This window comes from Callospermophilus lateralis, chromosome 1 (genome assembly GCF_048772815.1).
Source record: "Callospermophilus lateralis isolate mCalLat2 chromosome 1, mCalLat2.hap1, whole genome shotgun sequence".
Classification (NCBI taxonomy): Eukaryota; Metazoa; Chordata; class Mammalia; order Rodentia; family Sciuridae; genus Callospermophilus; species Callospermophilus lateralis.
In genome coordinates, this window is record NC_135305.1 from 119995067 (window position 1) to 120022423 (window position 27357).

At 37.7% G+C, this 27357-nt stretch overlaps 1 protein-coding gene across 1 annotated transcript in view; it reads left to right on the forward strand.

Annotated features, from left to right (window-relative positions):
* The window catches only part of LOC143406544 (rap guanine nucleotide exchange factor 5-like), a 55698-nt gene extending 52358 nt beyond the window's left edge, over positions 1-3340 (forward strand). Inside the window, exons 6-7 of the mRNA XM_076865391.2 lie at positions 2810-2876; positions 3293-3340. Of these exons, the coding sequence (XP_076721506.2) occupies positions 2810-2868 (59 nt within the window). The 3' untranslated portion in view covers positions 2869-2876; positions 3293-3340. The remainder of the gene's footprint in view (positions 1-2809; positions 2877-3292) is intronic.
* Positions 3341-27357: the final 24017 nt, after the last annotated feature.

The following is a 27357-nucleotide window of genomic DNA, read 5'->3' on the forward strand; positions in this document are numbered from 1 at the left end:
GGATAGCTCCCAGGAGATCATCACTCTCTTTTATATCTATTTCCTTCAGAAACGTTTTTGCCAAGGTATGTTTTGTGCTGGAAGAATGATGAAAGATAGTTTTGCTTCGGAGCAGGGACTGAATTATTTGTCACTAGAGCAACCATAGCTCAGCCAATTGCTCATGAAATAACCATTACCAGTCATGTACACGCGTGCTTCCCTCGGAATTTTGAGTTTCTTTCAGCAGTTTATTGGAATTAGATTCATGGCAGAATCTGTGCTAGCACTAAACACCTCATGCCCATTAACTAATTCTCCAGGGATCTTTTGGGGTCTGAGAATCACGAAGAGGCAGCACCAGCCCATGCTCTCTAAGACAGACAAAGCAGAAGCCCTTGCTTGGTGCCCTTGTCTCTAGGGTGCTTGGTTCTTAATTTCCTGTCAGATCCCTCCAGTCACTTTAGCTTAATCACGTAAGTCTGGTTTGGTGGCTTAGGTTGTAAAGGGTTTCAGATAGTTCTCTTCTCAGTAGAATTTTAATAATAAAATTTGCTGTTTGACAGACTCATTATCCAGATTATTTTTTTTTTAAGTATGCCAAGGCATAATGCTTAGTTCCCACTGTTTTTATTGGGCAGATCATTAGCAAGATTTTCAGATATCTTGCTGCTGCATGAGTAATTAAGGTACTTGACAACCTGAGCACTGTTCTATACCTGCATCTAGCAATTCTTGTAAAGGCAGTGGCTTGTAATTCATTGCTTTGATTTAAAGGATGTGACTTTTTTTTTATTCCTGAAAAAGGGTGTAATAACATTTACAGAAGCAAGAAGCCAATGCTGGAATTGATCCGACTAGCTTTTCCCTTCTTGAAGAGTTGCTGCTCAGCTCTCCTGTGAGCTGGGAGAAACCTTCCTGCCCCACAAGGCCTGTGCTTCAGGTGGCCCACTGCCACTTCTGAGATTGAAATCAATCACTGGATTGTGATTCTGATAACATGGCTCTACAGGGCAATTACTGTGAAACCCTCCACATGCATAGAATGTGTCGAAAGGGATTACTTGTGGAAATAGATTTGGGAGACAATTTTATATATTCAGTTGGCATTAGTCAATTTTTTTCCTTGATCAAACCAGGAAAAAAATGTCATTTGTAAGATTTTTCTTAAGTAGAAAATTTTATATTAGTATATACATTTGCGTAGTGGAAATTTTTTCACAACTTAAGTTAAAAATATAATTTTTTAAGTAAAACCACTTAGAGTACAGTATAGAAAGTCTTCAAAAGACTGGGAATGGAACTACCATACAACCCAGCTATCCCACTCCTTGGTATTTATGCTGAAAAACTAAAATCAGCATGCTATAGTGATGCAGGCAAATCAATGTTTATAGCAGCACAATTCAAAATAACCAAGTTATGGAACCAGCCCAGGTACCTGTCAACAGATGAATAGATCAAGAAAATATGGTGTATATACACAATGGAGTTTTAATCGACCATAAAGAAGAATGAAATTATGGCATTTGCTGGTATATGGGTGGAACTGGAGAACAACATACTAAGTTAAATAAACTAGACAGAAAGTCAAGGGTCCAGTTTTTTTTTCTCATATGAGGAAGCTAGAGCAAAAAAAGGAATGAAAGCAGGGTGGCTGAGGGGATCCCTTAGAAAGAGTTCAGTGGAGTAGAGGAAGGGGATTGAGGAGGAGGGAGAAGGGACATGAAAAGGGAGGAACAGTAGCATGAAATTGACCAAATCACACTATGAACCTATGTGAATATACCACAGTGAATTCCACCTATGTGTATATCTATATAAAGTTTCAATTACAAAACAATATATGAATAGAAGGAAGACCAGCAGAGTGGAGGGAGGGGAACAGGGGAAAGAAGAAGGGAAGGAAAGAGGAAGAACTGGGACTTAAATGGAGCAAATGATGTTCTATGCATATGTGATTATAATGTATAATTATAATAAATTAGTAAAAACACTTTTAATGTGACTTTTCCTAAACAAACTGATATACCTTACCCTGTTAGTTATTTCACAAATGCATGTTTGTTTTGTTTTGTTTTGTTTTGTGTTTTGGCTTTTCCACTGGGCTGTGGTCTCGCAACCATAAAGCATATTTCTTCTGCCGTTTGTATTTTCATAATTTCCATTATAGTATTAGGCCTAAAACATACTATTTCACAGAAAAGTTGTTTAAACTAAAACTCAAGTGTAGTGAAAAATTCACATTTTATACTTTTTAAAACTTGGATTTCATTTATATCTAGAGGAAATTTTAGCACTTACCCACCTTATATTTCTGATGTGCTTTTGTTCATGCCCATATTTGCATTGGGTGTGTCAGGGTTATTCTGTTATATTTGAAGAACAGCACTTGATCCTTAGAATTCAGTTGGTGCATTTGGGAGAGGGTGTACCATGGATTGAACCCAGGGGTGCTTAACCACTGAGTCATATCCCAGCCCTTTTTAATTTTTTATTTAGAGATAGGGTCTCTCTGAGTTGCTTGCGGTCTCACTAAATTGCTGAGGCTGGCTTTGAACTTGTGATTATTCTGCCTTGACCTCCCCAGCCATTGGGATTATAAGTGTGCACCACTGTACCCAGGTATAAAGATATTTTTACTAATTAATGATTAAGAAATAGTTGTCTTGCAGCAGGATTGTGTTTCTGTGGCTTTACAGACACAATGCTGTTTGCATACTTTCACTTATGTCATAATGATGGTGTCATTTGTTGCCCTTATTCCTTATAACTTGGAAGATTAATTTGAGTGACCAAAGTTGAATACTTTGTTTTTTGTTTCTCAAAGGTCTCATCAGAAAATTGAAGACGCCGAAGAAAGCAGTGATGAGATTCTTGCTCGTCTAACCTCTGCAGTAAGGCCATGCAATTTCCCTGTCTAGGGGTGCAGAAGTAATGAGGCTGGGTCTTCCAAGGAAGCCTGTATGGGTGGTGGTGGAGAGAGATTTGCCCGGTGGCTGCTCTTCATTGTGGGAGGCCCAAGGCATGGCAGAGAGAAAGTGGATTTGACTTTCTGTGCCCTGATGCCATCGCTTTTGCAAGATTGCAGATATCCCCGGTGGAAAGTTCCTGCAGTCTTCGTGGAGGCATAGTATCTGATTGTTTAAATCCAGTATGATTTAACCTAGGAAAAATTGTGATCTGCTGCACAAAGTACAAAAGACTATCTGTTTTATTATGGGAAAAATACTTTAGGTAACAAAAGGGCAAGATGTTGGTTTTTGTTGGTTGGTTGGTTGGTTGGTTAGTTTTTGTCTTTGTATTTTTGCAGTACTGTGGTTTGAACCCAGGGCCTCCCACTTGCTAGGCAAACACTCTACCACTGAGCAACATCCTCAGCCAATGTAGTACAGTACATTGGATTTTAATGTACTGTACTACACCATCGTTGTTGTGGTTATTAAAGCCACTGATTCAACATGGTAAGAGCATTGCTAATTGAAGGAGAGTTCATGCCTTTCTTCATAGCAAAAGTTGGCTGAGGTCATTAATCATCAAACTTTTTTTTGACAGGCTCTAGCAATCCTGAGTTACAAAATCTTACCCATTGACCTGGCTATTGGGAAGCTTTTCTACACTTCCCAAAGATTCCTTATTCTGCTTGAATTCCATTAATAAAACGATTATTGCATAAAATCACATTTGATTGGGTTATATGTATGGATGAAACTATCTGCACAGTGTTACACATCAGTTTTGTCACCTGGGCATAGCTTGAATAATGAAAGTTGTTTGTTCTACTCTTCTGGCATGCAGCTTAGGAAAGTAATTGTTTATTAGGTATAGTGATGGGTTGTATAAAATGTCACATGAAATGAAATATTGACAGCATATTATGAAAAAAATATTTAGCATGGCTTCTATTGTTTAAAATATGGATCCAAATTGAGGAGTGCCTATTGTAAACAAAATAATAATTGACATCTTAAAAAAATCACTCACTCTAGGTCAGATACCATGTTATATACTATATGTATGTATGTATACATGTACATACACATGTGTATACATTCTGCTAAATTGCACCACAGTTCTATGAAGTAGCCGGTATTACTTCTGTTTTGCAGATATCAGATCTTGTAGAGGTTAAGTAATTTCACCCAGCTAGAAAGGAACAAAACCAGAAACTGAGCTCAGAATGTTTTCTCTCCTAATCAGGTTCTCTTAAATGTCATTTCTCATTTTTTCATAATATAGAACATTTATTTCAGAAATGGTAAAGATATGTAAGATTTGATTCCTACAGCCATCCCAAGAAGGCAAGACAGGTAGATTAGAAAATTGACACAGGATATGGTTGGAAACTGAACACCAGAGAATGTGATGTCTAGGTTTTAAATGCAAGAACAGTCACAGAGAACACCATTGAGGTGACTGTACCACCACTGAAGACAGCAGAGCTTTGATCAGGTGATGATCTTGGAGATTTCTTCTAGCTGCAGGACTTACTGTGGAAAGGTGTGGGAATAAGAAGGTGCAGTGGGAAAATAGTACACCCATCTGATTAGAGGAGAAGGCATTAGTTTAAAAAATGAAAGATTTTTTTTAACAACAGATTAATTTGATGAAGTGAATATTTAAGAAAGAAGAAGGTTGGAAGAAGGGAGACCGTTGGAAATTGAGGAAAGCCTAGGTTATGGTAGATTTTGTGGAAATCAAAAGAAAGACAAGTTCAATAAGGAACATAAAGAATTGTTAAAAATCAGTAGGGCTAGGTAAAGGTAGAAGGGGAGTCAGACAAATTAAGTTCCAGATTCTCGTGCATGGACACACGTTGATGCTTTTAAGAAGTTTAGTAAAGTATGTGGAAAGGGAGATGATTTGGGGGTACATACTGATGTTTGTGGAGATAAGAACATACAAGTATTCAGGGAAAACCAGGAGACATGAGTCTGGTGTTCACGGAGGTCAGGGCTAAGTCCTTTGAAGCAGACAGAGGCGTCACAAATGCAAGAGCAGAGTAGAAAAAGGAGTCTAGGGAAGACCCACAGTGAGAGATCACCAGGGAGAGGAGAGGACAGGGAGAGGAACAACTGGGTGGTTTTTACCCTGGAAATCAAGTTCAAAAGAGTTCACTATGAATTTAGTTAAAGTAATCTAACTGGGAAAATACTCAAGCTGAAAGACTGAATAAATCAAGGTAAATTATAAGAGGGGCATTTTTGAATAAAAGGATGGAAGAGACAATTTCGTCTTTTCAAAGGATGCTTGCTCAGCCTAGAAGAGTAAAAAACAAAACAAAACAAAACAAAACAAAAACCTGTGCTGAGATTGAGGATCTTGATTCTTGTTTTTTTTTTTTTTTTCTAACAATGTGACCCTTGGTCAAGTTGAGCTGTTGGGCTAAACCATCTCTAAGGTTTCTCCAAGTTCTAAAATTCCACTGGTCATTCTGTTAGCTTTTATTAAGGGACTGTTGTGCTAGGTTCACCTCTTCAGAATGTGGTAGCACCTGTTGGCACTGGTAGATACATTTTAAGTTACCCAGGTGCTAATCACATGCAACAAGAGAGATGTTTACATGCATCACCCAAGTTAACCATTCTCCTGTACTAGGAGTACAGGCAGTAAAGGAGTGAAAACAAAAGTCACATTTGTAATATAGAGTTGCTGATGTGCTCTCTCTGAGGGTGTGTGTGCTTTGGGGGCAGTTGAAAGGGGCAGTGGTTTCCAGCGGTACAGTTAGCTCTGCCCTCTTGCAGATGCACCTTTTTAAATTTCAAATTTGGAAGTTTTGTATACCTGTCTCTTGAAACAAAACAAAATAAACAAACAAAAAAAGAATTCTTATTTATTTAATCCCTATAGTTTATTTCCTAGTCCTTCTCTTGGATTTATCAGTAGGAAAGATCTTGTAATCTATAAAAAAAAAATACCTGAAATTCTACTCTATAAGACAATTCTAGTGAATTTTCGTATTGAAGGACATGAGGAACAGTGCATGAGTAGAAATAAAAGTGCCTTTATAATTCCTTCTGATTTAGAATTGTCAACTTTATATAAAGCATGAACAATTAAAATGGTCCAATCATATATCTAGTTATTTTTCAGGGAATGGTGACCTTTCCAAGTGCCTGACATACAAAAACTTAAATAATTAATTCTGTGGGAAGTTTTCAGCTTAAGGAAGGACAGGATGTAATGGACCCTTGTCTTTATGTGAAGCCTTCACAGATGCTCTGGCGATTGTTATCTGGGATCAATCTGTTTCCCTGTTGCACATATGATTTATACCTTAGCCTCTTTATAATATCTCCTGGCTTTTTTGATAGCTTGAAAACCTTTTCTTTTTTACTTGACTCTGAGGCTCTGGAGGACCAATAAAACTGGTCAGCTGAGAAAGTCCCTTGAGTCCCTCAGCCTATTAGTTTCCATTTTTGAAGTTCTGAGCATAATCTTATTTTTAAACTTGCTTCTTCCAGTGTTCATGACAAATAGAGTATTCAGAATTGATGAGGCAACTTTTATATATTCATATTATAACCTAGGGTTCTGCTTGCTCAAGACTAAACACAGGGAAAATTTTATGGTGCATTATGGATTGTTTCAAAGCCATAGCTATTGTTTTAATCAGTTTTTTTTTTCCTCTGGGTGACTAAATGATCTGACCAGGACAAATTTAGGAGAGGAAAAGTTTATCTGGGGGCTCACTGTTTCAGAGGTCTCAATCAATAGTCAGCAGGCTTTATTCCTCAGGGCTCAAGGTGAGGCTGAACATCATAACACAAGAGTGTGGCAGAGGGTGATCAGAAAGCAGAGAGAGAGAGAGAAAAAAAAAACTCCATTTTCCAGATACAAAAGATATACCCCATAGCCATACCCCCAATGAACCACTTCCTCCAACCACACCCCTCCTCTGCCTCCAGTCAACACTCAGTTAATCCCATCGGGAATTAATTAATTCATTGGATTAAGGCTATAACCCAATCATTTCTCCTCCAAACCTTGCATTGTCTCATATGTGAAATTTTGGGGGACACCTCATATCCAAACCAAAGCATCTCTCAAGGATGTAAATTTAAAAAACAAGGTAAATATTGAGGCATTGATAAGAATTGAGAAGTTATTTGGGAAGTGTCCAAAAATAGGTAATATAAACATGGACATCCTTTAAAAGGAGTAAAAACCAATTCTAGACTTCATTCTCTATGTACTTAAGACCAACACCCAAAACAAAACCTATTAGTTATTTCTGTTTCTAATGGCTACCTTTTCACGATGGAAATTGTGGAGAGAGAGAAATACAGACATCTTAATATGGGCTTGAGTAAAACTTGTGATTTTTATTGCTGGTTTAATTGTGAAACTCCTGCAGTGATGTGCGTTCAGCTCAGCTGTGAAATGTATATGTTGGATTCCTATTTGGTTGGATGGCAACACATCACTGATGAATGGGTGGTAGCACACAGTGTCCTCTATGCTGCTTGGTCCAGCAAAATCAACCCTCTTGAGAAGACCACCTGAGAAGACAATTTGAGTGCCTAGAGTGAAACCCAGCCTTGGTGCTGGCAGGGAGTCTATGCCCATATCTTGAGAGAGGAATTAAAATGACAAAAGGGGCATTCAGAATTTAAGAAGAGAGCTCAATGTGGATGTGAGCAATATTGAATACTCCTGGACCATGTGACAGGCATTCTCACCCCCTGCATTCCTCCTCAGAGCTGACTCAGTCTATCCCTTTCATCCATTTAGATTTCTTTAGTTGTGTGGTTCTGCTCTATCCCTGGGCTCATTTTACTCAGTTCACCTGGCTTGAACATAGAACTGCATCCTCTGATGTGTATATTGGTATTTTTCAAATTCCTTCTCATAGATTCTTGAGGTACAAATCATTGCTCCTCTGAGAAATAGCACAGAGCTAGAATCTTGTCAGTTGAACCCAAGTTATAAAAGAGATGGCTGCTATCAGTTTGAAAAGATCTGAAATGAGCTATAGCCCCAAGAAGCACAAACCTATGCTAGGATATAGAACTTTAGGTGAAACAGAGATTAAGGAATCTGCTATAGATTTTATTTTTTTTTTTCATCTCTCTAGGGGGAAAAATAGGTGGCTATAACTAACTGCTGTACAATGTCAACTTCACAAAAGCATTTTTCACTGCTTGGTGTCTAAAGAATCTTCACAGTTCCATCTGTTTCACATCAACCGTGAACTTGTTCTTTCAGATTTTCTAGCATCCTTTTTTTACAAAAGTCATGTTCTCACTTCCCACCATTTGGGATCCTGCTTTGTAGATAAACTGATCTGATTGTGGTCTTATTAACAAGACCTGTACTTAACTGGGGCCTCTGATTCTCCTTTCATGCCTTCTTTTCCTTAGAGTTCTCTTGAGCAGTACTTGTTACAGAACCACCAGGAGGCAGTCTTAATGAGAACAGTTGTCCCGCCAGCAGAAGCATGACACTAAACTTTTAAAGATTCTTTGTTTTTCTCAGCAACAGAGCCTGTTCTCCTGTTTTCCTTTTACTCATTTAAAGCTCCTTTCCCATTTGCTACAACTCATCTTTCATCTGAAACTTCAGTCATTTTCTTTGAGCTGCATCTGCCACGGGGGTCTATTTATACCCTTCCTTAATGCATGAAAGAGTTAAAGTGGCTAGGAGTCCTTCAGTCAGTTCTTCTTGATGACTCAACAATTTGGATTTGATACACTGGGTAAATTCCTCTTTGAGTGGTAGTATCTGAAGATAGCAGTGACAGCTTTTTAAGTTGGAAATAGCATGGGATTTGGATTTCAATGAACCATTAAAATGATAGGCTACTGGAGGCTCATTTAAGGGACTGGTTGCCAAGTTAGCAAGGTCTGAGTAATGTTGGGTGAGTGGAAGCGGGAGAATCTGTCACAATGAGTATGTGACAAGCACAATCAAGTAATAATTTTATTTTCAAAACCATTTAAAAATGGGTTTTAGAAACACAAACACCTAGTTTCCACTCAGTACTCCCTTTATTGTCTGTCTGCCTCTTCCTTTATGGAATATTGAGAAATGGAGTGTAGTTAATTTCCTCCCCTCAGCCTCTCATAGACCTGAGCAGGCTTGTCTCTTCAGAGGAAAAAAACCAAGTTACTCCCCCAGGGAATGACTAACCTGTCTGGCTGTCTCAGGATCACAAACTTCTTGTTACCTTCTATTTCTTATCTATGGGGAAAGTAAAATTCATACCTAGAATCCTTATTTTGGCTATATCCATTTCAGTGACTTAAGAGAGGATATATGATTTGGGGAAGGGCCAGGTAGACCGAGTTCTGAGAGGAGGCATCAAGCAAGGCCTAAGAAATCAAATCAGTTTTGAGGTTTGTTTTAAATGAGCCAGTGCAGTTGTAGCACATCCCTTGTGTAGGCTGCTTGTTTCATTTGTTTTTGGGGAGCTGCAGGGCTTGCTACTCCCTACCCTGTTTGTGCTTTGGTGCTGCCCTTACGTGGCTACCTTGTCAGAGGGCCATGGGTTGTGGGCTGCCCATCTCTGGGTCTCTGGGACCATACAGAGAGCATGTTTAAAAAGCTCCTGCAGTTCCCCTTAGTTGGAATCTGACAGTTAACACTTTACAAATCTGTGGCTGTTGATACTGAACAGATCACTGAATGGTATACTGCCATCCCTTGTTAATAAAAATGTTATATGCTCAATGTTTCTTTCCCATTAAAATTGTTTTTATCATCCTGGGAATATATCCACAAATACCATAAAATACAAGAGTGATATATATATACACACATATATATATACACACACATACCTTTTTAAAATGATTACTAAGTCATCATCTCTAATTCCAAAGAAACTATCTGAGCCTACCCAGATTATGTGGTGATCTAATGGAACCCTAGCTCTGAGAATGTGGTTTTGGGGAACAGCTTAATACATGCTGTTTCACCTACTGAAATGAGCCTATGTGAGGACCTTTATTTTAAAGCATTTGTTTGGGGACTTGGGGGTGTAGCCCAGTATTAGTTGTGCTAAGTAAGATTAAAGCTCTGGGTTTTAGCCCCAGCATAAAAAAAAATAAATAGTGGGCTGGGGATGTGGCTCAAGCGGTAGCGCGCTCGCCTGGCATGCGTGCGGCCCGGGTTCGATCCTCAGCACCACATACAAACAAAGATGTTGTGTCCGCCGAGAACTAAAAAAAAAAAATAAATATTAAAAAATTCTCTCTCTCTCTCTCCCTCTCTCTCTCTCATTCTCTCTTTAAAAAAAAATAAATAAAAATAAATAGTAAAAAGTAAATAAAATATCTATTCAGAAAGGTGAGTGGAGACCATTCAAGAGTATCTCAGTGAGTCCCTCAGAGATAGAGGAAGAGCCCTATGATTTTTTTGTGTGTGTGTGTATGTACATGAATATTATAGTATTTGGTATCTGTTCCCAAAATGAAGAAAACCACTTTGATATGCAATACACATAGAAAGTAGGAACTTTTTTAATTGGCAAGGAACAGAAATATACCATTCAGCCATCAGTCTGGATATTGACATCACAAGTTTGCAAAGTTACTATGAAATCCTCTCTGAGGGAAGCTAAAGGAATTATAAAAGAACAACCATGAACATTTCATACACACTTCTGTGTGTATTTGTTTAAAATAGGATTTATTATGTCTGTCTTAGATGAAAGTAATTTTGTACACTTAAGTCACTGTTATAGCCATAATTGGACAAGGACCAAGGGGCATATAAAAAGGGACAATTTTTGAGCTTTTGTTTTTGCTGTTGTTTTGAGTAATGATAGAATAAGGTAAATTTTAAATTAGTTTCTGTTGTTTCATATTGCTGTACAAATTAGGATATAATGTAAATATATGTAAACAGTAGGTAGAAATAGCATGCATTTTTTCCTGTATTCGTGAAGGTCAAAGTAAATCTGATGGTTATCAACTCTGTTGATCTTGCTTTGCAGCTTCTTTCAAATTCATCTGATACTTGGCTTGTTTAAGTTGAATGTCAACACTTCATAATTTTTTAATCAAAAAATGCCCCAAATGAAGCTCTTCAGAAGCAATCCATTATTAACATTGAAGGATTTATTATTTTCTAGGTTATTTTTCTTGTGTGTATATTTATTTTAAACACAAAACCCCCAAACCTTTGATTTTGTAGTCTTTCGTTTTTACTGTGTTTCCAGGGCTAATATTAGTACTACCTAGAGCAGTTACAGTGGTGCTGAGTATCCCATTTCATGGATTTAGCGTGTCCTCTATATTTAAACTTTGTAGTTATTTTCAATCCTTTTTTCTGTTAAAAACACACAAAGATGAACTTCTATATGGGAAAATCTCTTAGGGAAATAAATTCACAGGTGTTAATGTATTAGCCTGGTGTTGACTTATGAAGACCAAGTGAGAAATGTGTAAGAGGCTGACAGAGGACGGTGGTTGGTGCATTTTGACCTTGTCCAGGTGTTCTGTTGATGCCTTCTGTGCGCTGTCACACAGTCTTACATCACAGCGTAAATTATACACTTGGAGAGATGAAGCATTTACAACAGGCTGTATTAAAGATTTAATTAACATGCATATGAATTTTAAACAACAATAGAGGGTTGAAAAGGGTAGTTTTCTTTTTATTATCACTTAGAAAACTTGGTATTCATTGAATGGGCCTCAACAGGTTGGGTTTGGAGTTTGATTCTGGAATTCTCTCCTTATTTGAGGGTTTTCATGAAATGATGGCTATCAAAAGGTATATCAAAAGCATTTTGGTTTTTAACCTATTAGAAATCTTTAAGTACTGGTAAGCATGTCTGCATATCTGTCTGATTTAGCAGTTTGGAAGTTCATCAAGCTGGTTTTCAGGTTTTCTGGGTCTACTGCGTGAACTCAGAGGAAAAAACAAACAAAACTAAAAAGAATATGGCGTGGTCCATGTCTTCAAGCGGCTTGCTGTTTACCAGTGAGTAGCTATAATAAAAGGTAGCGTAATGTCAGTTTCCTATAGTGAGTACAATGTGCTGTGAAGGTCAAAAGAAAAAGTCGTGGTGCTCAGAGGTTTAAGATACATCCCATGGAGGGAGAGCCTTGGATGTATGTTGGACATAAGGGACAGTGAGAGTGAACAAAAAATAGCATTCTAATTAGAAAGAACAGCATGAACAAAAAGCCAGAGATGGGTAGGTTTAAGGAATGAGTATCATTTCTATGTGGCAGGAGTGTGCAGTTCACAAGTGGCAATAATAAAGAATCTCCTTTGTGAGGTGGGCAGGGTGAATTGTCTCACATCTATAATTGCAGAGGGAGGGGTTGAGATTTGATTAGGTAGACAGAAATAGCCACTGAAGCACCTGAGAGGATTGGGATGTACTGTAAGGAGCTTTACGTGGTGACATCCTTGTTGGATGGACTGGAATGCGGAGGGAGAATCAGACTGTTTAGAGAACCCAGGAGACCCTGTTAGCACTCGGGGTTTCATTAAGGTGAAATCAGTTGAGCAGAGAGCTAACTGTCCAGTACCTCCACACTGCAAGTACTACATAGTATACCTCAGTAATTAGCATAAGGCACTGTTACAGTTTAGTGGAATTTTTGATATTTTGAGAACATCAAGACTGTTCCCTTTGAAAGAAAGATAGCAGGGGAGGAAGGCTTCAAAGTCTTCTTCTCTGTTCACTTATATTACAGATAGAATAGGAAGACCCATGGCAAAACTATTTCTCAAAGGAAACCCCCAAATCCCATTTGCTTTTCTGAGCAAGAGAGAATCGATTTGTCAGGTAATGATAGTGTGGACTGTAAATTCATGCATCTTTTTCACATTTGCCCTCCTTCCCATGCCTTGTGTTACTTACCTAAGCCAAGAGAGGAGGGTGGGGAAGCACTTTGAAGCCAGAAGTATATGTGGGGAATGTGCCTTTTTTTTCCTTTCAAACTTTAATTTTGTACTGCATCAGATACTGCTCACAGATGCTGTTTCCTCAATGAGTTTTTTTTTAAATAATTCAGTTAGACAGATAGATATTCCTGATATTGGAGATTAAACCCAAAGATGACAGTTACTGGAAGATCTGTTTAAGGTGGAAGAAAAACATTTTCAGAGATAAAATAAGGAAAAAAAGGCAAAGGTCAGATATAAATAACAACTAAAATGTTGTTTGCACTCAAATGTGTCTATTTTTACCATAAAACCAAGTATATATAGTCAGCCAGCCCTCTACATCCTCAGGTTCCACCTTCAACCAACTTCAGACTGAAAATATTTGGAAAAAAATGGATTTGTAATGAATGGGTACAGAATTTTTTTCACATCATTATTCTCTAGGTAATACAGTATAATAATTACTTATATAGCATTTATACTATAGTAGGTATTATAAATAGTCTAGATATGATTCAAAGCATATGAGAGGATATATCTGGGTTTATCCAAATACCACAGCATTTTATTTAAGGGACTTGAGCATCTGAGAATTTTGGTATTCTTGGGGATCCTGGAACCAATTCCTCACAGATATAAGGGGAGAATTCTAAATAGCTTATTAAATGAGCTGGATTTGATAACATACAAGCAGAAAAATCCTTTAATTTTTCTCACCACTGTTCTCTCCAGCCAGCTCTGAGTGTCTCATTCCACCCCTGGATGAAGCTTTGGGTAGATCTATAGCTTTCCTTGGCTTTCACAGATCAATCAATTCATTTAGATACGAGAAGTCCAGTTGAGTCCAACATCAGAGCTTTAGTCTGTTCGGTCCAGAGCAGCACCTTCCTCCTAACCTAAGCCTGGGTTGACATTCTCATCTTGTTCCTGCTTTTCCTTCTCTGCCCTTCCTCTTCCTCTACCCCCAGCACTACCCCAGTGAGGGTTTGAGAGGCTAGATGGAAGAGATCATGTCAGTAAAGGTCTTTCTTGACTGCTACAGTTTTGTGATCTGGTTTCAGGGTTCTCTGTGCAAGAGCTGTAGAAATCTATTTTTTTCTACATGGGGTCATCCTGTGACTTGGCTGGATACTCCTGTTCCTTTGGAGCCATCAGTTGCAGTTCCAAGACCTCAGTCATTTCTCTTCTTCTGAAACTTTCAAACTGTTCCTTTTGCCTCTGGCTTGTGCCTATAGTTTCCTTCTATTGGAGGAACCCCACCTTTCCAGGAGTCTTGTTTTCAAAATGACCTACACCCAACTCCCTTCTCACACAAAGGAAACATGAAAGCATTATTGTACTGCCCAATTCTGGAGGAGCAGGCCATCCCAGCACAGCACATCTCTTTGTTCCTTTCTTGCCTCTCTTTGCCCCTTTTTGTTAGTTCTCTTGTTGTTGTTGTTGGTGGTGGTGTTTTTAATGGGAGTAGTCCCTTTGTCCCATAAACTCCAGAGACAAATACTAGATAATTCAAGTGATAAAGCCCTGCCACCACTTGATTCAGTGTGTATGTGCCCCCCTGCACTTATGCAACTAAGTGTCCCTGCAGCACTGCAACAACTCCCTTTAAACAAGTGTTCTTTGTTAATTCCTCTGGGATAATCTTCAAGCCTCCCCAATATTTCCTTGAAATGAAGTGGGTGAGTGGTGCTGAAAGGAGAAATTTTGCTGCTTCAAGGGATAATGGAATCAGGCAGAGATGCACCTAGCCCTGGCCTCTAGTTCTGAGCAGTTTTCTCCAATTGTTCTTGGCTTGGTGATTCAGCAGAAATGCTAAGACCACAGGACAAATCTCATTTAATATAATGTTACCTAGAGCTTGAAGGTGAAACTATGCCTAAGAATATATTATAGCTTAGCAGGTAACAGTAACTTTTTCAAGCTTAATAGATTCTATGCTAATCATAGAAAAATTAAACCAGCATTTTAATTTGATTTGAATTTGGGTTAGAGGAAATACTAAGGAATAAATCCTAACAACGCATTTTCTAAAAGAAGGGCTTAAACATATTAATACTTAATTTACAAAACAAAACTGTATATTGGAAGTCAGGCCCAAAGATTTACAGAAGATTTTTAAAATATAGCGGCTTAGGTTGTAGCTCAGTGGTAGAATACATGTTTAGCATGCATGAGGCCCTGGATTCAACCCTCAACACCGTTAAAAGAAAAAAGAAAGAAAAAAATATCATAAAACCTTTTGAAAAACTTACAAGCCTTTTTTACTTATGTAACCAAACTTTGCTCTTTAAAACAAAAGAGTCTGTGGATCTTTGGAGATTATATTAGTTCAAGCTTCAGTGGTCTATGGAAGAGTATGAGGAGGCCAGGTAGCTGAGTAAGAACCTACAAACACATGTAAGAGGTATGATGTATAAATAGGAACTCAGTTTATTCTGGGTCATGTTTATATAAATTACAAAACGTTTTTAAGAACTTATCTGCACAAGGTGCCATAGGTCAGATATATAAGGCAATATTCAGATACTTAAGGCAGTAAATATATGAAAAGCTTTAAAACAATGTCCTGGCACATAGTAAGTGCCACAAAAGTGTGCAATTTATTGTTTTGTTATTTTATATTCTGTACTGTGTGTAGGAGATTATGGAACTAAACAGGGTGATCTTTACTTCTAGCTGCCATCCTGTGCTACCAATATTTTTCCTAAAACTAAAAACATTGACATAATGATAGATATAATAATCTGATTAATAAATAAGTTTTATAGTTTATCAGCTATTCAGTGGTCAGTATTACAGGATTAATTCATTGAACACTGGGACTATGGGTGATTTTCACCCTTCTACTTTTAAACATTTTCCAAATTTTTAAAAGAAGCATAAATGACTATAAGTAAATAATCTAATAATATTAAACAACAAAAAGTGGTTTTTCTTAAAAACGTACATATAAATTGTAATATGTTTTTCAGATCATGCATACTATGTGATGGTGATGAGACAAAAATGAAAGCTACAAAAAAATAAATCTTGATTATTGTGATTAGCACTATGCAAAAATTGAAATGCAGGCTTTATCTCAATGAAGGAAGGGAAAGAACATTTTAGATAGACTCATAAAGGTAGGAAGACATATCAAGGGGTAGAAATGGCTGCAAATGAATAATCTAAGATGAACTTGGGCGTCCTGGCTGAGGCTTGAGGGTAGAGTAACAAAAAGTTGTGAAGGGAAAGCAATAGAGTTTGGTGGATTTTATAAAGAGTTTATAAAGATTTTATAGCAGGCAAATTATGTTCTAGAGCTGGTCTCTCTTACCAAGTTACTTAATGTAAGACCCTTAAAAGGTGTGGAGAGTTAAATTCCTAGGATGTCTCTGAGGAAGTGTGTTATCATTCTTTGGTGGATACAAGGGTCCCCCAAAGATAAGTAACCTACTCAGTATCTGTGAATATTACATGATAAAGCAAAAGGTATTTTGTAGATACAGCAAAGTTGGGTTGTCTACATTTACACAGTCTAATCACATAAACCTTTAAAAACACAGAACTTGCCCTTGTGGGAGTCAATGAGAAATGACAGAAGAGAAGAGAATTCCAAGCCTGAGAGGATTCAATTGCTAGCACTAAAATATAGGTCCTAGTGTCTAAAAACCAGAAAGAGGACTATAGGAACTAAGGGCAGCTTCCAGGTGACAACCAGCGAGGAGACAGGACCTTCAGCCTACAGATGCAAGCAGTAGATTCTGCCAATGTCCTGAAGGAACTTGGAAGTATATTCTCCCCTAGAGCCACCAGTAGGGATACAATCCTGTGGATACCTTGATGTTGGCCTTTCAAGATGCTAAGCAGACCACCCAGTTATGGACTTCTGATCCATACAAGATGAGGTAATAAGTGCTGTCATGTTAAACAGTTAAATGGGTGCTTATCTGCTATGGCAGAGATACGAATCAATATATATTCCTTATTGAACACATGCCCATAATCCCTTGATTCATAACAGCATTCTTCCTTGAATGTCAAAAGCTTCCAGGCCACAGCTAGTTATATTGATGATACCTATGAAGTTTCAAAGTGAAATTCTGCAACTAAAGTCTATCCTTCATATATTTATGAAAGCTTCAGTTTCCTGTGGAAATATAAGTTTATTTTTAAAGTGAACTCTGAAAATATCAGCACTTGAAGCACTGTCTACAACTTTTTAATAAAACATTTAAGCCTCAGAACTAGACTCTATTTGCTAATTTTATGTTAGTTGCAATGTGTGTGGACTGGTAGATGGAAAATAACGGGTTGAAGCCGTACTGATTGTTAAGGAGTTTGCAGTTTAGGTGGGAAGAGGGAGATTAAGCATTTCAAATATAAAAGCAAATAAGGGCTGGATATGTTCCTTCTTCTATTACAGTCTATTGTTTAGCTCAGAGATACTAATTATAATAATGTGTTGGTGACAGTGAAGCTAACACACACACACACACACACACACACACACACACACGCACACACGCATACACACGCAAACACTTACTCCATGCCCGGCACTGTTTCAGAGGCTTTATACATATCAACTCATTTAAATCTCATAGTCCTATGAAGTAGGGGACTATGGCTAACCCACCACCTGGAATCCTACAGCATATCTCAAGGCATAAAATAAGTGGAGATTTCCTACTCCTGTTTTAGACTTTTGGATCTCAAGTTCTGAATCTTGCTCTTCTAAGAAGTCCTTGCATGTCAGCAATTTCTGTAGACTTTGAAGTTGGGAAGGCTGTTAGTTTTTTGGGTTTATCCCAATGAGTATTTCTGATGTAACATCCCTAAAAGATTCTCCAGAAGCTTCTTCCTACAGATGAAAGACCCCTTGGTCTTCACAGAAGATCACTAGTGTCTGGGATTCGATTGGTGATGGGGTTAGACTATTGCTAGGAATGCCGCCAAAAGTACAGTGATCAAGAAAGGACATTTTTGAGTAAGAAATTATATGTGCTGTGAAAGAAAGGCATAGTAAGGCATAGATTTTCAAATTATGTTATGTCTTTGTAGATACTTTATTATATTTTATTATGCAAATCCATTGAAGAATATTTACAATGTCATATAGATTTTAAAATAGTCTGGACTTAACAGAAAATGGAAAAAAGTACTTGAGATATAAAACTTAAAGATTTAATTATGTAAACATAATAAATCTTTTATTTCATTATTATTGCAAAGAAGAGTAGTTCAATATATACTTTTTTCCTTAAAATTTATTTCATATGTATGAAATTTTTATTTATCAGGACATTTGTGTTGGTCAGCAGTTAGGGCTTTGGAGAAGTCACTGATCAGAGGTCATGAGCCACTTTGAAGGCTGAAGGAGCTGGTATACCTGCTCCTTTGGAAAGATATTAGTGTCATTGGATTACTTTTTCAGATTTCTTTCAAACATTTGTAGCTTCCCTGTTTTTTGTGTCATGAAATTTCCACAATAAGAAGTAGCTTCCCACAGTTGTTTTTCATCTGTTTGTTCAGATTGGCACTACCTACATCTCTGTTGGGTGGAGGGTGGTGTAGATGTTCATAATATCACAACTGTAGGCTGACATGTCACCACCACCACCCCTCCATCCCTGTGACATGAACACTCCCTATGTGAGACAATAGTAGGTTATTGGAGAAGGAGGCATTGTGTAACAAATCATTAGAGCCATTCCCTGTCCTGGACACTTCTGATACTTGCCTTCCCATATGAAGCATTGTCTCTTGAATCTCACATAGTAGACCATCTCCACTGTGGTCACTTCTGGATATTTGCAAGTTCTAAGAGTTAACAACTCTTTTGCAACTTCTATCTGTTGGTCTGATTTTTATCTTCTATCTTTCAAACACTTGAAGTTTAAACATTTAATGAACATGATCATTGATCTTGTTCCTCCTAAGTCTTGTCTTCACACTAGCAACTATAAGAGCTTGTTATGATTTAGGTGTGGTATCCCCCAAAAGCTCATGTGTGAGACAATGCAAGGTTTGGAGGAGAAATGATTGGATCATAGCCTACCCAACCAGTGAACTGATCCCTGATGGGATTAACTGAGTGGTAGCTAGAGGCAGGTGGGGTATGGGTGGAGGAAGTGGTTCATTGGGGGTTTGATTATGGGGTATATATTTTCTATCTGGAGAGTAGAGTCTGTCTCTGCTTCTGATCATCATGATGTGAGCTGCTTCCCTCTGCCACCCTTTCCTGCCGTGATGTTCAGCCATACTCGAGCTTCAAGGAATGGAGCCAGCCTTCTATAGGTTAAGATCTCTGAAACCATGAGCCCTCAAATAATTTGCTCCTCCTCTACAGTTGTTTGGTCAGAACATTTAGTCATAGAAGTGAAAAAGCTGATTAAAACAGAGCTTGTAATTTTTTTAATCACAAATATATATAACGATGCCAGGAACCAGGGTCAGCATATTGAACAAGAGAGTTTGTTTCATTGGGTTTTTTTAATCTAGTATTGGAGAGCCCCAGCTAAAGGGGAGATTTCACTGAAGTAAACAAAGTGATATTATAATTGAGGTAAGTGTAGCATGCTACTGGAGTATAAACAGGGCTTGACTCAATCAGGGGAGATAGTGGCACTCAGAAGAAGATGGTAATTAAGTTATGGCCTGAAGGACAAATAAGTAAACAGTCACATAAAGTTGAGCAGCAGAAAGGCATTCTAGATAGATAGTATGAGGAAAGATCCAGGACAAAGAACATATACATTCAGAGAATTGCAAATTTTTTATATTTTATAAATAGTTTACTAAGGCTGGAGTATAGATGATGATGATGATGGTGGTGGTGATGATGATGATGATTATCAACTTATTTTGTTGGAGTATGGATTTTGAAAGGAGTAATGGAAATAGAGAGGATAGTGAAGACCAGACCAGAAGAATATTATATATACAGTATTAGATGTTGAACTCTGTCATAGTATCATGGAGGAGTCTTTGAAGAGTTTGCTGGAAGAGATATGACTGGATATATGGGACACAGCAGATTTTTAAGGTGGAGGGAAGTAAAATGAAAATGACTTCACTTTTGGAAATGTTGAGTCTGAGTTACTAGTGAGACTTTCAGATCCAGAAGGTAGATGGACATTGGGCTCTGGGGCCCAAGAGGTATAGACTAGAGTCAAGGATACAGTGGAAGCCATGAGAGTGCATGGAAAGAGAGGAAGGTTGAAAGAGCCCACAGGAGATCACTATGGAACATCAAAGTTTAAAAACAGAACCAGGCACTGCAATGCATACCTATTATCCCAGGGACTCAGGAGGTTAAGGCAGGAGGATCTCAAGTTCAAGACCAGCCTGGGCAACTTACCGAGAACCTTTATTGAAATAAAAAATATAAAGGGCTGGGGAGGTAGCTCAATGATAGAATACCCCTGGATTCAGTCTCTAGTAGCGGGGGAGGGGTGGGAACTCAGAGGAAAAGGGGTTCCTTGGTAGAAGAGAAGTAGTATTAAGGGAAGAAAGAGAAAAGGCCACAGCATATGAGGGTACAGAGTCCCAGCGGTTAAGAAGAAAGGAATGGCTGGCAGTGTCAAATTGTGCAAGGAGGACAAGGTAAATGAGGACTGTCCAGCAAGTTTAGCTACAGGAGGTGACTATCTCCTGGTTGCCCACCTGTGAACATTCTATACCTCTTGAACCAAAACAAAGGATACCCTAACCAGATGTTTATCTTTCTAGAATATATTTTTTTTTGTAACCTGAATGTCATTCTTCTAGTAATATTCCTAAAAATATTGTTATTCATTCTAAAGCATCCTATTTCTGTTTTTAACTTGCATTATGCTTATGATAAATGAAAACTATCAGTTTTTTTCCCCCTGTACTGGGGATCGAACCTAGGGCCTTAATGGCACATGTTGGGCAAGCCCTCTGCCACTGAACTACACCCCCAGTCCTTTTAATATTTTATTTGAGACAGGTTTCATTAGCGTTGCCTAGGCTGATCTTGAACTTGAGGTGCTCCTGCCTCAGCCTACTAAGTAGCTGGATTACAGGTGTCCATTACTGTGCTTGTCTTAATGTGAAACTCTGTCAAACTAGATGTACATGTAGCAGACGTAAATAACAGAGTTTAAAAAATCTAAGTGAAGAACTTCATTCCAATTCATTTTGTTAGTTTCAGACCACTTCTCCATATATTAGGATTTGAATGACTGGCCATTTATTATCTTCATCATAATAAGACTAATAAGCTATATGTATGCATTCAACAAAATAGTCTATATGAGAGATTCTTAAATATCCCTAAATGTCTTGAAACAGATGAGTAAGCATAAGTTTATTTTATCATCCCCACATACTTAATAAACACTCTTTGAAATGGTGACAGAAATTATTGGAGAAACAAATATTTGTTAAATAAACTATTAGAATAGAAAATAGTAGTTCTAGGCAGACATATAACTTCCTTAATTTCTAATTATTGGTTGGCATTAACAGTTAATCACAAGATTATCTGTGTGTCAGAACTGTGGCAATATTAGTCCTTCAGAATAAAATAATGAGCTTGAAAATAGAAAAACAGGCCTCTGAGAAACAAAGAAAATCATTACTCAGCTTATGCACCTCCTTCATAGACGAAAAGGCCAAACTCACCATCACTGCTGAGTTTGTCCTTAAAAGGACAATGATTAAGAAACATATTAATTTTTTTTCTAGAATTCTTAAATCCTATTGTAGCTTAAGATTTTATAGTATTTAAAAGTTTCGTATGTTTGGAAATAAAACACTGAAGAATATTGGGTCATATTTCTTCTCATATTTAATTTTAAAAATTGAGAAAAGGGGCTTCATGTGGATTTGGGGGTTTTGGTTTTTGTTTTGTTTTAGTACTGAGAATTTAACCCAGGATGCTTCAACAATGAGCCACATCCCCAGCCCTTTTTATATTTTATTTTGAAACAGAGTCTCTCTAAGTTGCTTAGAACCTTATTAAGTTGCTGAGGCTGGCTTTGAATTTGTGATCCTCCTACCTCAGCCTCCTGAGCCACTGGGATTACAGGCATGTGCCACCACACCTGGCAGTAACTCCATGTTTTTAAAAAATTTTTATCACAGTTTCAAAATTTAAATGTTTCTAGATTTATTGAAAACATATAGGAAATTTTTTAATTGCTGATTCTACTTAAAATTAGTTTGTAAGAAAAACCTTTTGGGTGGCTAAGATATTTGCCAGTGTTCATTGACTTTCTGTTTAGACCTTCACTGACTTTTGTTTAGCTCTATGCTTTGTTTTCAAGGAAGCCTGCTCATGTCTTCTCAGTTAACCTCTCTCAGCAGATGCTCTCTGGCGCTCAGAAGTTGCATTTGACACTTCCTGTTGCCTCTGGAGTCTTAGCTTTGATGCACAACAGCTTTGTGAGCATTTGGGTTTTGAGAATGAAGGTGCCAGGGAAAGTGCTAGGGAAAAAAAGAAGGCAGACTGCTGGAAATAAGATTGGCTCTCATCCTCCCTGAATTTCAGAGCTATTTTGTGAGCAGTCCTGATGGTTATTTTTAAAATATTTTTTATTAGACCCTCATAATTATGCATAGTAATTGGGCTCATTTTGAAAAAATCATACCTGCAAGGAATTTGATTTTAAGCCTCACCCTCCGTTGTTCTCCCCTCCTCCCTCCTGCCATTCTTCCTACTCTACTCTATTAATCTTCCTTTCTTTTACATATACATAAAACTGAAATTCCTTCTGGTATCTTTAAATGCATATAGCATGATTTGTTAAATTCATTCCATTTCTCTTCCCCTTTCTCTTCCTTCCTCTCTCCCAACTTGTTCTCCTCCTCTTCCTCCACCCATCTTTCCTGTAACTTTATGGTATCTCATTCCTTTGAATTTGTGATCCTCCTACCTCAACCTTCTGAGCCGCTAGGATTACATGCATGTGCCACTGACTACCTTCTTTCCCTTATTTTGCTCTAGCTTCTACATGAGAGAAAACGTTCAACCTTTGATTTTCTGAGTTTAGCTTATTTCACTTACCATGATTTTCTCCATTTCCATCCGTTTACCAGCAAATGCCATTATTTCATTCTTCTTATGTCTGAGTAAAACTCCATTGTGTATATAAACCACCTTTCCTTAATCCATTCATCTACTGATGGGCATCTGGGTTTATTCCATAGTTGGACTATTATGAACTGTGCTGCTAAAACATTGAAGCAGCTGTACCACTATAGTGTGCTGATTTTAGTTTTTTTGTGAGCATCAATGAGTGAGTTAGCTGGGTACCTCCCTAGGTTTTTGAGGAATCTCTACACAGCTTTCCAGACTTATTGTACTGATTTACAGTATTGCCAACAATGTAAATCTTTTTCTTTACATCCTCACCAGCATTTATTATTATTCATGTTTTTGATTATTGCCATTAACACTGGAGTGAGATGAAATCTTAATGTAGCTTCAATTTGCATTTCTCTAATTGCTAGAGATGCTGGACATTTTTAAATATATTTTATTTATTAATAGTTATATATTATTTATTTAGTGGTTAATTTTTGTTTCTTCTTTGAGAAGTTACTATTTAGTTATTTTGCCCATTTATTATTGATTGTATTATGCATATTTGGCATTGAGTTTTTTTGATTTCTTTATATATTCTGGGTATTTGTCTCTTGTCATAGTAGTAGCTGGCAAAGATTTTCTCCCATTCTGTAGATTCCCTCCTCAGTCTCTTATCATTTCCTTTATTGTGCAGAAGCTTTTTTAAAATTTATCTTTTAAATACACAACAATATTGGAATACATTACAATCCTTATTACACATATAGAGCACAATTTTTCATATCTCTGTATATAAAGAAGCTTTTTAATTTGATGGCATCTCACCTATTGAGTCTTGTTTTTTTAAATTTTTTTAAATGTAGTTGGACACACAATATCTTTATTTTACTTATTGATTTTTATGTGGTGTTGAGGATTGAACCCAGCACCTTGCAAATGCTAGGCAAGCACTCTACCGCTGAGCCACAACCCCAGCCCCTTGAGTCTTGTTTTTATTTCTTAAGCTTTAAGGGTCTTGTTTAGATATTGGTGCTTGCACCTATGAAGTGTTGATCCTATGTTTTCTTCTAGCAGTTTTAAGGTTTCTGGCCTAATTTCTAAGTCTTTTATGCATTTTGTTTTGACTTTTGTATAGGGTGAAAGAGATCTAAATTCACTCTTTTACATGCAGATATCTGGTTTTTCTTATCCTGATGGTTATTGAAGATAGAAGCCAAAATATTTTGCATGTTTCTGATTGCAATTTCTGATGTGTCCCTGAGGAGAGGGTAAAATTGGGGCTATGTCTTATCAGTCCCTTAATCATTCTGTATTCCTATTGATATTCACAAGGGCAAGTATGCCCTCAGCTATATGTTTTGCATTATACAGTTGCTTTGTGTATTGAGTAAACAGTATTTTAAATTAAAGTTGAAGCTTTGTAAAAGCTTTCTTGCAATTTTCCATGTACTTGAGTCTGTCAACCTGCTGATGTAGTAAGTGAATCTAATCATTTGATTGGATTACAGCATAATTTTATCTCTAAGACACAGTGAAGGCCATGTCCCTTTACAAATGAATTAAATTAGAGGACAGCATAATAAAAAATAAAGATTGATTGTCAGTTCAGATGAGCATAAGATTGAAATATGGAGTCTTAGGGAAACTACTCTGTTTTGTGGAACAGAGCAGGGATTCTTAGCCCCAGATGCAACCTATAGTTAGTTGTAGGGGAAGTTTGGAAACATATTCTGCTCACACTTGGGCCTCTGCCCCAGAGAATGTGTTTTAGTTCGGGTTGGTGTATCAGTATATATATATTTTTAAAGCTCCCAAAGTGATTCTAAGTGCTGTCAGATTTGAGAACTATGGAATAGATGAAAACTCAACCTATTTAAAGAAAACATTTCTTAGTAGACAAGAAATAGTGACTAAAAAGCCATAGGATAGGAGGAAAGGTGAGAAAAATAAGGGGGAGAAACTTTTAGTGTAAAGTAAGCAGAGGTTTACATTCCCATATTCACAATTCTGAAATAGAAGAGCTCTGAAAAATCAAAAGTATTTCATAGCTTATTTGGTAGCAAAATCTAACCAAAATTGAACATAATGGATATCAAAACCTGAGGTTTTTTCTAGTCTTTCTCTATTCCATTTGGTATGAAAAGTAATTATTGCAGAAACATTAACGTGTCCGACAGGTGCCTGATTTTAGATCTTTGGGGTGAGCATCAAGGAGTGGAATGCCTAGTTTTTTTGAGGTCTGCTCCAGATCTCACTAAGGTTATAATGTAGAAAGGGTACCTTTATGAAATTTTGAATTCTGAAATTCATTTGGACCTATTAGGCTGAGAAAGGGAGTTATAGATCATAGTAGGGAGGTTTATTCTTCCTGAAAAATTAACAACAATGCATTTCACCCCACTGCCCACCCTCCTCATTAGGTATTGAACTCTGGCAGGCTGTACCACCCACCTTCATGCCCAATTGTTTTTTGGGGGGTGGGGGGTGGGAGATTTCTGGGGCCAGCTCTTTTGATGTATTTATTTATTTTAGTTTTCAAATTTTGAGACAGGGTCTTGCCAAGTTCCTGAGGGTCTGGCTGAATTGCTGAGCCTGACCTTGAACTTTTCGAGCCTTGTGCCTGGGCCTCCCCAACTTCTGAGATTATAGGCATGCACCACTGAGCCAAGAACAATGCATTTCTTCTAATTACCTAGGCAGTGGTTAGTGTCCACATTAGATAAAAACAGAAGTCAATATCAGAATGTAGCTCCTGACTCTCCTATATACTTTACAAGCCTAGCCTGATTAGAAGGTTCCATGTCAGTCTTGGTGAGAGAAAGTAAGTTTAACCAACAACACAAGTAAATACAGTAGAAAAAATGATCATTATGCTATAAAAGATTTAAGCAACTCACCAGGAATTTGGACACATCTCAGATGGGTGGTTCTTGCTCAGGGTCTCTTAGGAGGTTGTGGTTAGAACTTTGGCCAGGACGTGGTCCTCTGAAGGTTTGATGGGTGCTGGTATATGGTATTCCTTTTCTAATGCAAACAGATTCCTTATTTGTATGTAAAGAAAATTCTAGTGTGTTTATACAGTTGCTCAAAATCTTTATTTTTTAAAAAATGTAAATCTATAATTATTTGCAAAGGAGGCTTTGAGTCCCCCTAATAAGTTTTGAAGATTCCCTGTGGGAGGAGCTTACTGCAGGAGAATGCCTTCTCTGTGAGTGTCCCTTGTCCTCCCTGAGGCAGCTGTCCCTCTTCCTGAGCCTTTTCTGTATCCTCCAGGGGTTGCCTCAATACCCACCTGCTGGGGGTCACTGAAGGTATGTCTATGCTCTGTACAAAGTGAGGAAGAAACATGCAGGTCCTTGCCTCCAGCCCAAGGCTTCCAGTCCAAAAGACAGCCATCATTCACACAATTTAAAATGATTAATTACATCATTGAGGATGTTTAAGAAACAAACAAAAAGTGTCTGAAGAGACACTACAGAGGGATTGCATAATGGGACTGTGCCAATTCACATAGCTTGATCAGCATTTCCCCCTTTGTGCTTTGTAGGGAGAATACCCACCTTTTGTTTTATTTTGGTTTTGAGGTGCTGGGGATGGCACCCAGAGCCTCACACCTGCTAGGCAAGCACTCTACTGCTGAGATAAATCCTCAGCCCCCTTTGGGGTTTTTGTCAAAATCCTTTTATTTTCTTGGACCAAATAATGGAAGCTCCTCTACATCACACTCTGCATAAAACACTGACTTCCTCCCACTGCAGAGATTCAGAGAATGTAGAGGGTACAGAAATCTCATTTAGTTCACATAAAAAAAAAAAAAATTTAGAGGCTGGTAATGGTGAGGCATGGCTGTATGTAATTTCAACCACTCCAGAGGCTAAGGCCTGGGGACTACAAGTTCCAGCCAGCCTCAGCAACATAGTGAGACCCTGTCTCAAAATAAAAAATAAAAATGGACAGGAGATTTAGTTTAGTGACAAAATACCCCTTGTGTTCAATTCCCAGTACCAAAGAATATAAAATAAAATAAATAAAATAAAATAGGCTGGGAATGTAACTCAGAAGTAGAGCACTTGCGTAGCATGTGCTAGGCCTTGGGTTCAGTCTCCAGTCCCATAAAACAAACCAAAAAGCAGCTTAGATTCCTTGAAAATTAAACTGTGAAGTTATTCTGGACTTTCTCACTGCCTGTCTCTCTTCTTCCCAAAATCGCAAAAATGCTCTATTGTTTCTTGCTCATCCAATTCCTCCTTTCTTTCCCCAATGAATCTTTGAAAAGATGTGGTATAGAGTGTTGAGAATATAATAATTTCCTTTTTTTGAGCTACTTATGCCTTTAGCCTTATTTCTATTTAGAGAAGGAGAAACTAAGGATGCTGTGTAAAGAATTCCAGTTGGGAAAGCCAGAAGAAGGGGGTGGAGAAGACAGTGTCTAACTCTCTGAGCCCTGAAGTGATCCTCCTCACCCGTCATTCTCCATCTCTGCTGTCTTTCTA